Here is an 11,473-nt window from a genome sequence, read left to right on the forward strand (position 1 = left end):
TGGAAAAAGATAAGCTCTTGTCCCTGGAAAACCACATTTTTTTAACTGATGACTGTAGGTCACGTCCAAAATTTTTTAGAATGTTTCTAACAACTTGTCAAATTGGCGGACCTGAGAAGGTACTGATTTTTTTTTTTTTTTTGTAGGATGGCAATCAAAGCCTTTCCTTCAGATATCATTCTTCCTCTATTAACACAAAATCAGGAAACACGAAATCAGAACAGAGTTCTGATTTCAGAAGACAAATACAACAATATTCAATATGTGTATCTTCTATTTTGGGGTGTTCAAATGTTGAGATAATCTCATTAGTGAAGATTGTTGCTAAGCAGAGCTAAAAAAGTAGCTCATATCATATGAAATCATTAAAACTTGGTATTATGAAAGTCATTCTGACTTACCATCCTGGATCCCTTTTTCCTCCCTCAGACAGTGTGGTTTAGATTAGATTGTCCACCCTGTCTTGCTTAAAAGTGCATTTTACATAAAAAATACTATAACACCACAGTCCTCAAGAACCAGTACTGCAGATGGTTCCAAGATATTTCCCTGCCTTGCTGTGGAAAAGACATAACATTCTCAAAGTTGTTGCATGACAGAAGAAAACTGAGAAACCTCTTTGGTAGTCTGTACTCTCTTCTTAGAAATTAAGGTGCAGTACATTTTATTTTATTGCACCTAACTTAAGGTAATAATGCACACCTACAACACGCAGTCCAATCATTAGCCCTGTTTGAAGACAACTACTGGAAAATGCAATTAGAAAGGTAACTACTTATCTGTGGGAAGCAGAAAGCCCAGTATTCTTCCACTTCTTAGATGGCTCTAATTTCTTCTTGTCATTGGATCTCCTTCTTGCTGCAGAACTTTTCACTTTCTCATGTACATCCTTTTCTGTGAAATCATGAAGGTTCTGGGATTGGCCAGAAACCTCAGCATCAACTACTTTCATATGCTGATAATCCTTCTCATTTGTTGGTTTTTTAAAAAAATTATATTCCTAATAGAAGAAGGAGACCTGGTTTGTCAGTCATATTGCTATATGAATAATGCATATTAAAATAATAAGTTATAAGCACAATTCCAGGATGCTGTGCTTAAAAATCGTATGTATTAAATGTAGAATTAAATTATAAGCAAAAAATCAAATTGCTATTATAAGAAAGAATGAAACATTAATCTAGAAAGTAGCTGTTACCATGTGCAAATTGAAGTTTTTGAAATAAACAAACTAGCTAAATTTGGAACTTCCTGAACATACTTGTATACTGGGTGTTGTTCAATATCTACTATGTTAAATAATCTGTGACACAAGCACTTTTATAGAACCTAATTCCAAATGGGTTTTAAGATCTAAAATCACAAAGTCAGTCATTTTGCTTTCAACTGATTATTTATATAAAAATTATTTCCCTGCATAAATGTTTTACAAAAAATTCCCACAAAAACTAATGAACATAAATCTGAAAATAGGCTGTGATAAACTGATAGACTTCAGTTCCAAGTAATTTCATTTGATATAGTTTAAAATTAATACAAACACATTCCATTTCAGTTTTTTCATCTTCTGTCTCAGAACAAAACATCGTTGAACAAGTTACATACAAGAATGGAGCTGAGTGGCACCTACCAATCCTTCAGCTGTCTGTGTCTAGTACCATGGCCGATCAAAAATAACCAGAAGAGAAAGGACTCTTGTCAACTCTTATTCTCTATTGGAACATATTCAATTTTTACAGGAAAGACAGAATACGATCATCACTACATATTATTATTGCAGCTGTCACTGCCAGATAGGTGAAGACATTCCTTTATGAATCCGATTCAAGGCAGTTTTAAGGAGACGGTCACAGTGTGGTCTGTTTTTGACTCGTCCCTGATGTGAATCGGCTGTTCCGGGCTTGCTGACCCAACTGTCTGATCATAAACTAATTCGTGCTACTTCTCTCATTCTGAAAATGTACTCTAGACAGGACAATTTAGCACATTATAAACTAGACAAATCACAAGGGAATTGATGCTGCAGCTTGACCAGCTAAGCACATGTTAAAAAGTGTTTCCTACAGTGCTATCTGCCAACACAGCAATTCCAAATGTTAGCTTAAACAAGGCCAAGAAGATATTATAAAAGTTAATTGGTTTTGCAATATATGTGTACGTAATTAGCTTTTTGAAGCTTTCCTCTCCTCAGAAAATAGATCAAAACTATTTCCAGTCACAATTTATTTCATGTAGGCAGCCTTGGAAATACAGCTTTTCTCAGCTTTCCTGAGTTCTAGGGTAGAGAAGATTTTCCCTCAAATAAAAATACTCTGCAGCTCTACAGAATTAACTTGTTTAGATTTTAGTTTTACTATGCAGAGTGTACTAAACCAGCTCTTCAACAAGGCAACACGATATGATATTCCTAAACCAGTAAATTGGTATAATTTATACCATTCAGCATAAACTTATTTACACAACCAGGGAATACTGAGTGATTTATATCACGATTGCAGGAAAATAGAATAAACTCTATTTATTTACTTGCTCTTATTTAGTAAGCATACACATTTCTTTAATAACTACAGTACCTTTATAAGAGCAGAAAACCAGTAAAGAAAGGTATATTATCTCTATTATCAATATTAACATTAATTTATATTAACATTTAGGATAAGAACTGTAAAAAATATTAAAACACTACCACATTTTACCTTTCATGACCATCAAATGAAGACAAATCACTTTGAAAATACATCAAACCAGTAATTATGTCTAAAAACATCCATATATTGCCACACTTATGAAATGTAAACCCATATGTAGATATAACATTAAAAAAATACTTGTCTTTGGAATAACTAAAACATATTTTGGAACATATTGCACTTTCAAACAGAACAACTTACAAATTTAATTCCATCACTGTTAATATAAGCCACTGTATTTATGTGTACAAATCGCAATGCTCAGTTCTTTCAGAACTGTCAAATATCTCAGTATCAAAAAAAAAAAAAAAAAAAAAAAAAAAAAATCAGCCCTACATCTGAGAAAATCAGAACTAAAGGATAAGGAAATTTCCCTGTTAATTACTTCCTTCTTGCTAAGCAACTAAAAGTACATATAAATGACCACAATAAAACTTTTGGCAGCCTTTAGCCTGTAATGAATTTTACCACCAAATTATTAATCTGTTATAACCATACTAGAAACCTGAAAAAAAAGAGTTTTTATCAGGAATGATGAAACAACTGAAATTGTAGTGGCACTGTGTGATTCTACCTAATGTAGAGCTCTAAATAAAAGCCAAAACACTTGCATTTTACAGTGGCTGAAGCAACACATAGTATGTAAGCTGGATGCTTAACCCTCAGCTCTGATATTTAAATCAGGCAGTTCTTGTAAAAAAAGTTGGGCTATTCTTTCTATTTGGGTTACAAAGAATGAAGATTAAAATGTAAGCAGTTTTGATCACAGAAAAATATTGTCATAAAAAGTTGACCTTTTCCGCAAGGAGATAATATTTTCCTGCTTTAACATTTCCAGTGCTCCATAAAGAATAACACCAAAAGATGAGCAAAACTTTTTATATGAAATTAGAAGTTGACCTCACATGTTGGATCAAACTTCATGATAAGGTAAGAGAGAATGATACATGACATAGTGTATTATTTGCTATTTATGAAAGGAACATATTTACTAGAAACTGAAACAAATCCAAAGAAAAATAATAAATGTATTTCAGAGTCTTTAAAATTCTTCATTTAATCATAGACTTATTTTTGATAAAGAATATAAACATTCAGCCAGGTTTATAACGCATTTCTTACCAATGTACTATGTGCATTTGTACAAAGCAGAATATACACCCAATATCAGTAAATACATACCTGTTTAGCCATATTTTCTACAAATCGAGGTGATCTCTCCCTTAAAAATGTGACAATATCTTTATATACATCACTTTTTCTTTCATAGTCAATGTTATCTTCACCCTCTAACTGACCCTTAAAAAAAGAATAAACTTAAAATTATTAATAGTGTTGCCTTACACAGTTAGTTTAATCTGCATCATAAAACAGTGCTAAAGAGCACAGAGGTCATACTGTAATGAATTAGATACAGAAGTCTCATGCTCAGCAGAGTCCACCAGACTTCAATAATGCCTTGTAAAGATGCATGAATCATCCTCATGGATCCCAACAGATAATCAAGATCTTACAAAGAATTCTGCAAGTAATTACTATCAGTTAATTGTACTGTGTGTAGTTCCACTGAAAAGAATTTATGGGTTATGGCAAACAACCAAGTAAATACGAGCTTCCAGTGCAGTATGGCAGATGTCTAAAAGGATCAGAAAATAATGTGACCTGACTAGCCTCATCTTTATGAGCTTCATCTATTAAAAACATGCTAAGTCAAAATTTCCCTGGATTTTTTATCTCTTAGGAAATCACTTTGTGGAGTTACGCCTGACAGACATCTGTCTCCAAAATAAATGTAAGAGTTCTGGTTACTGCTTAACACACATAATGGACAATTATTTGTGTGACAATTACCTATTTGTAAGGAAAGAGGCAACCAAAATGAAAAATAGGAGAGAGAAATAATTTCTCATAAGCTTCCACTGAAAGGAGAAATACAAAAAAATATAAAGACAAAAGCAAATGCGCAATAGTAGTACACCTCAGATGAAGAGCCATGAGGTACTAGAGATGCATCCAGTCCCACACTAACTTTAAACAGGAACAGTGTGAAGGACTGTTAGGGCATGCTTAAAGACTAAGCACTGCTAGCAAAGGGTGCAGAATACAGTCCAAGCATAAAATTATAGAACAGGCACTCAAAACATATGGGAAAACTAGCATACATTTATTACTGTCTCCTCCTCTGTACCAATAAACTAGCTCTGCAGGTCTTAGAGCCTCAATACCACTACCCCAAGCCTGACTGATTTGTGTTTTAGCACATGAAAATATTCATTACTCCATGGTATCCTTTATTATTACTTACTCCATTTAAAAACACTCCTGCTGTGCTGCAAGTGATATACAAAGGATCAGTGTCATGTGGTTTGATGACTAAATAACAAATTTCTCCATGCACTTGTCTCCAGGGAGGAGCTCGGCATCCATTAGAGAACACGTAATCTGTAACCAATTAGCATTAGTGTTTTTATCCAGTTTAAAAGTAGTTTTTAATAGTTACGCTTGATGATCAATATAACAGGTATACAAATCAAATTCCCAAAACAATTCTCTTAAGCATTCATACTGTTAGAAATTAATAATGCAAAACTCTGTCACCCGTGGCCCAGTCCAACCAAGAACTGCAACTGTGCTTAGCACTTTTTGGGACCAGAGACTCAGTTCACTTCCTTTGTTTCCCCTGAAGATATTCATATAACTGGAGATTATTTCCATAACTAAAGGCTGAAGAATAGCATTTCATATCTAAAAATACTTTTTATTTTACTGTATAACTTTAAAGTAGAAATAAACAGTTTAATTACTGAAATTAATTTAGCAAATTAATCAAGTACTTTAATAAGGGTATATGTGAACATGAGAGATGATCAGAGCTGAACCTGATGTATATTCCAGTGATTCCAGTACTGGATCTTCTCCTTTCCCAGAGAAATTCTTGAGAAGATTCACTTCATTATTTACTGCAGCTGGATTTAGTCTGACATTTCTGCAATTAAAAGAAAATTGTCCAAAATGTATTCATCAAAAGGATGTACTCAGAGAAATGAAAAGAGAATATTACACGATTTTTTCTTTTACATTGAGTCTTAATAGTAGCAAAAAAAATCTGGAAACAGGCTATCTTCCATTGCTTTTCTCAATTTTATCTGTTAGTTTAGTGAAACTTTAGTTTATAGCTAATATGAAGTCCTTGTAACTACAAAACAGACTTAATGTAATACTTAATATGCTTCCACGAAGAAATAAACATTTCCTTGAAAATATTTAACTGTAACTTTGTTGTTTGTACAAATGACTTCCATTTGCGACCAAAATGCAAAATATATGCAATAAAAAAAACCACACTTGCGGGCACACACTTGCATACCCACACCTACAGCAAAATCTCCAGGAAAAAAAGAAAAAAGTTTTTTCAATAACGTAGTGAACAAGGAAAGTTATTTCAATAAATTTCTTTATGTCACACCAAAAACACATGTTGTGGGTTGAAACCAATCTGATTTACCAATAAAAAAAAATGCACTGGCTGTCATGCTTAGCTTTCATTTGAAATGCACTTACTGTGAAATGTGTTTCAAAGAACTACTAAGCAGTTGCAAATCCAGCTGACGAAGAAGAATAAAGATTTTCATTTTCATCTCTGTTTCAGGGTCATCATCTTTTTTCACTTTGTCAAGTAAGCGCAACATGGACATATCTTCTCCTTCAACAGTCCCATATTCAGGGCCAAGAATTTTCACTACAGGATCTCTGTTAGCTGTAACCATGAAACAGAATAATATAATGTGATACTATGTTAAAAATTATTAGGCAAAAAACCACTTTTAATCTCAACTGTTGAATAATTTTTATGCTATTGATTTACAATAAGAATTTTAACAATGTGCAGTTATTCATCAAACATTGCTGTATGATATATCTTTCTCATCCCTCTGTTGTAATTTGAAATGCACTTTCGAAATTATGAAACTGTTAAGAACAAAAATATATTTTTCATAACAAAATTACTTTTCATAATACAGATTAAGATTTCTTCAACCAAGATGTGAATATCAAATACTTCCCTTTATCAACAGCTCCCTTTCCAGAAAATATGCCTGGCTGATCACCAAAACAGGAAATCAGTAGGTTTAACTCACTGAAAATCGATCATTTTGGAAATATGATTTAGTGTTAAACAAAATCTGTAAAGTTTTCTAGCAGTTCCCAATGGCCCTATCACTTCCTCAGCTATGTCAGCTGTTCCTTTTGGTAAACAGTGACATAACTGCATGCAAATGGGTTTTACAAAAACATTTGCAAATGAAGTATGTGCATCTGTGAACACCTCTGCATGACACCCCATCCACATTATTCTTCCCTATTATCCATTGTTGATCACTGTCAGTGATGGGACTCTGGATTAGATGAATCTGAAGTTTGATCCAATATGACCATTTATATTTTAGTATTGCAGATGCAATTTTTACTAAAAATTACCAAAGAATATTTCTGATCTCTTCTACCTCCAATAAGAGGAGGATATCCACTTTAGCATATTAAGGATCTTCTTGTCAGTTTGAAAATCTAGGACTTAAATATGACACAGTACAAGCACTCAAACCTGTATTTTAAAAGCCATTGTGGACATATCAGTTTTTCTCTGGCTATTTTTTAAGGATGTAACATCTTAAAATAGGATGAAACTACAAACATAGGGAAAATTGCTATTAGTCTCAAATACGACATTCTTCTTCAGAAATGTAAACCTATTGTCTGTTGCAATAGCTGGAGTATTACTCAGTATACATGATTCTGTATATGAGATTCAACAGTTTGAACTTTATTCAAGATTTCTCTGTTACTGATTTCTGAGAAAATAAAAGAAGAAATAGAAACTTCATTAAGTTCTGGATCAGCACCTTTAGCTACCTTCATAAATCAACACCTTCTCATATACTTAAAATGAAGGCATGTCTTTCATTCTTCACATTTCTTAAATATAAATCGAAGGAGAAGGTAGGCTTTTTAAGAGAGAGGAAAGATGGAAAAAAAAAGAAGAAAGGAAACCTTCAAGGCATGCCTGTGCTTCCTTTAAGCTTTTTTCCACAGCAATTTGTAGCAAATGGGACAGCTGGTCAAAACTGCGAACTCTGAGGGTTGATTCAGTGAGGAGAAGCAATGGTTGGTCATCTTTACCTTTGGCTTCAGATTGAACAGTTGCTCCCCTAGAAAAATTAAATTATACCTTTTTAAAATAGGAACAGCAAATTTTAGAAAATACTCTTGAATGTTATTCAAGCTTCCCATGATAAAACATATACAATGTATTTAAACTGTATTTCAGAAAACTTCTGAGGTAAACCAATTTATTCAAATCAGCAGGTGGATGTGCCAAAAGGAGGTGGGGACCCTGTGGAGGGCCTGTGCTGGAGCTGGCTCCTGGCAGGACCTGTGGCCCCATGGAGAGGAGCCCATGCTGGAGCAGGTTTGCTGGCAGAACTTGTGAGTGCAGGGGGTCCACCCTGGAGCAGTGTGTTCCTGAAGGACTGCACCCCATAAAAGGGACCCATGCTGGAGCAGTTCATGAAGAACTGCATCCTGAGGGAAGGACCCAGGTTGGAGAAGTCTGTGGAGGACTGTCTACTCTGGAGAGAACTCACGCTGCAGCTGGGGAAAAAAGTGAGCAGGAAGGAGCATTAGAGACAATGTGTAACGAACTGAGCAGAACACTCATTCCTCATTCCCCTGTGCTGCTCAGGGGTGAGGAGGCAGAGAAAATCAGGGGTGAACTTGAGCTTGGGAAAAAGGGAGGAGTGGGGAAAAGGTGTTTTTAAATTATAATTTTTTTTTTTTTTCCATTATCCTACTCTGACATTTGATTTGCAATGAATTAATTTCCCTGAGTCAAGTCTGGTTTGCCCATGATGGTAACAGGCAAGTGATCTCCCTGTCCTTATTTTGACCCATGAGCCTTTCATTGTATTTTTCTCCCCTGTCCAGCTGAGGAGTGTGAGCGATAGAGCAGCTTTGGTAGACACTTGGTAGCCAGTCAAGGTCAAGCCATGACACAGGAGCCACTCCTAACACTAACGGAAGTCAAAGGGTTAATCACTGTCAGGCACATATTGCAAAAAGCCTTTGGAAATGACAATGCAAGTTGTATAAATCACTGAGCTGGTTTGCATCACACCAAGACATAATACTCTCAAACTTTAAAAAAAACCTTACAAATTTGAACTCAAAATTTCCGGCATATATCAGCAAATCCCTCACCCATTTCAGCCTCCCAAACACACTAAAGCTTTATGTTAAATGAGCACAGTTTTACTTCATAGTTCACCTTCAGCATTTCAAAACACACATTCGCACTTACTTGATCTCATAACCCTCTCCAAATACTGAACAGCTCAGTTGCGTTTTCCACTCAAGGGGCTCTCTGAAGACAAACGCTGCTTCCTCAGGATGTCTAGTGCTGAAGTCCTCCGTAAACTTAATAATTTGATTTAAAATAGATTCATTCAAAGGGGTGATTTCAAGTGTGCCAGTTCCAGAACCAGCAGCAGTCCACTGAGCTGCTCTTGCCAACGCTGCTCCCATGGTCTCAGCTCATATCAAAGGTGACACTTTAGCAAAGAAACTGAGAACGACCAAATAGTAAATGCAATACGCTGTGGATGCTATAATTTGAAATAAACTTACCTAGGCATGACTGGAGTCTTTTAACTCATTGAAATCCCTTAAGTGAGAAAGGGAAAATTGAGGATAACAACTTGCAAATTATAAAGAAATAGAGAAATTGGGTTTTCTAATCTTAATTAAGTTCTGGCATGATTGCAAACTCAGGGAGCTGACAGCAGAAGGCCTCTGCTGTGGCTGTAACCAAAGGCTCCCAGGTTCTCCTACTAAAGTTGATGCCATGTTAAAAAAGAAGTATGTGCAGGTAGACAGACACATACAACTCCCAGAAGTGGTGCCCCCCGACACTTCTTTAAAAGGAGGAAAAAGGGGGTGTCAGACCTGCCCATCCAGCCTGGAGAGGCCGAGAGCCCCCGGAGGAGAGGGGCGGGGAGGCCTCGGCCCGCGGAGCGCCCGGCGCGGCGCCGGCCCGGGACAGCCGCTGGGTCAGGGCTGCTGTTTGCAGCGGGAGGGATCCTGGAGCCCCGCGACTGTGTGTAGCCCCCCAGGGGCCCATGGAGCCCGGCGGGTGGACGCCCCTCACCGCTCGCCCTCATACCTTGTCCCGGCTGAGCCGCTCCGGACGCCGCTTTCTCCGCTCGGGCCGGCCGAGCCGGCGGCGTTGCTATGGGGACGGGCCCGCGCGGCCGTTAGCGGGAGGAGCGGGTAAACACAACGGGCGGCGGGGAAGGGCCGCTGCCGCCTCCCGGGACGTGCGGCCTGGGGGGAACGGGCGCGGGCCAGGGGGTGCAGAACCCCGGAGGGTCAGAACCCCGGAGCGGCGGGTGACGGCGGCGGAACCCGCGATCCAGTGACCCTCACAGCCCGAGTGCTCAGGCACCTGCACCTCCAGTGGGCGCGGCTGTGGCGAACACCTGGAAGGGTCTGGCAGCCAGGTGTGGGTGCTGATCCGGAGGGGTTGTGGGCAGGGCGGCGGAGTGGGGGAAGCTGAGATTAAGGGGTCGGACACTTGTCCTCGGAAGGCAGGAGAAGCTGTATTTAAAACAGTTTAAAAGGCTTTATGTTTTTGGTGTGGATTTAAACAATGTAATTATTACAGTTACATTACACCGGCTTTTAAAGGAAGACCTTTTTGGCTTGAATTTTAGCTAGTACAGCTTACACCTTTCACTCACTTTCAATCATTGCGACAAAACAGCCTTAACGTTGACCACTTTTAGTTCTTGAGGGAAAGTGACAGATTACACTTGAAATGCCTTTTGTTAAAGAAAATGTAATGTAAAATGTGTGGCTTTTGAAAGAAGTAAAGGACATATGTATGGGCAGTGCCAGGGAATAAAGTTCTTTCACATACTGAGGACAACATAACACTATAAACATGCAAATAAAGCACATCAAACACAGAGTGGAAATTAATGCTATTTCCCCAATCGTTTCATTGATCTGTAGGGTGAATGAGCCATCACTGGATAAATTTTTAAGTTACAAAGTTGCTATTGCACTCCCACCTGCCTGTCTTCTCTTTTGTACCACTAGGCTGGTAAGAACCATATTCCCTTATCTCCCTTCCCACCCATGAATTCCCCCCAGTTTAGGGATCTGGTTCCACCAAAATACCATTCAGATGGTAAAAACCGGATTTAGATTTGACCTAGGAAGGATCCTGTTGCACACGAGCTGTGGTTAGGAAGCCGTGTTCAGTTTTCCAGTATGTGTGTCCTTCTGAAGGCCCAGGAAAATAATCCAACAGAAGTACCCAGCTGTCCCAACACCACAGAGAGAATGTAGCCAAGAGTTATGTTATCAACTGAGAACTCAGCTGGGTAAGAAACCTCTGACAATGAGGAAGGTCATGGAGTGTACGTGGGATGTATCTTAAAGAATAACCATGTGGGATTAACACATTTTTAAAATGGAAATGGTTGTCCAACTAACTGAAACTTTCAAGCAGTAACTATGGATAACTACATGCAGTCTGCACAGTAATGACTAGCATTGGCTTTTCTTGTTTCACCACATAACTTTGAGAAGATAGAAGATGAATCATGTGATTAGGTGTAAATGAAAGCATTTTGAGTAAAAAGCCTGGGTAAAGACTTAATGCAATTTCTTTATGTAGTACGTATGAAGGCATTTCCAGGAAGGATTAGATTTCTTCTTTTTAC

At 37.6% G+C, this 11,473-nt stretch overlaps 1 protein-coding gene across 1 annotated transcript; it reads right to left on the reverse strand.

The window, feature by feature from the left end:
* Positions 1 to 775: 775 nt before the first annotated feature.
* On the reverse strand, positions 776 to 9,269 carry LOC308053375 (outer dynein arm-docking complex subunit 2-like; the record flags this gene model as incomplete). The annotated part of the gene is made up of 7 exons (XM_080364225.1): positions 776 to 1,000; positions 3,873 to 3,989; positions 4,996 to 5,132; positions 5,570 to 5,676; positions 6,252 to 6,447; positions 7,740 to 7,897; positions 9,046 to 9,269. The coding sequence occupies 7 exons, from the start codon at positions 9,267 to 9,269 to the stop codon at positions 776 to 778; spliced, it is 1,164 nt and encodes a 387-aa protein (XP_080220351.1).
* Positions 9,270 to 11,473: the final 2,204 nt, after the last annotated feature.

This window comes from Nesoenas mayeri (assembly GCF_963082525.1).
Source record: "Nesoenas mayeri genome assembly, chromosome: 2".
Taxonomy (NCBI): Eukaryota; Metazoa; Chordata; class Aves; order Columbiformes; family Columbidae; genus Nesoenas; species Nesoenas mayeri.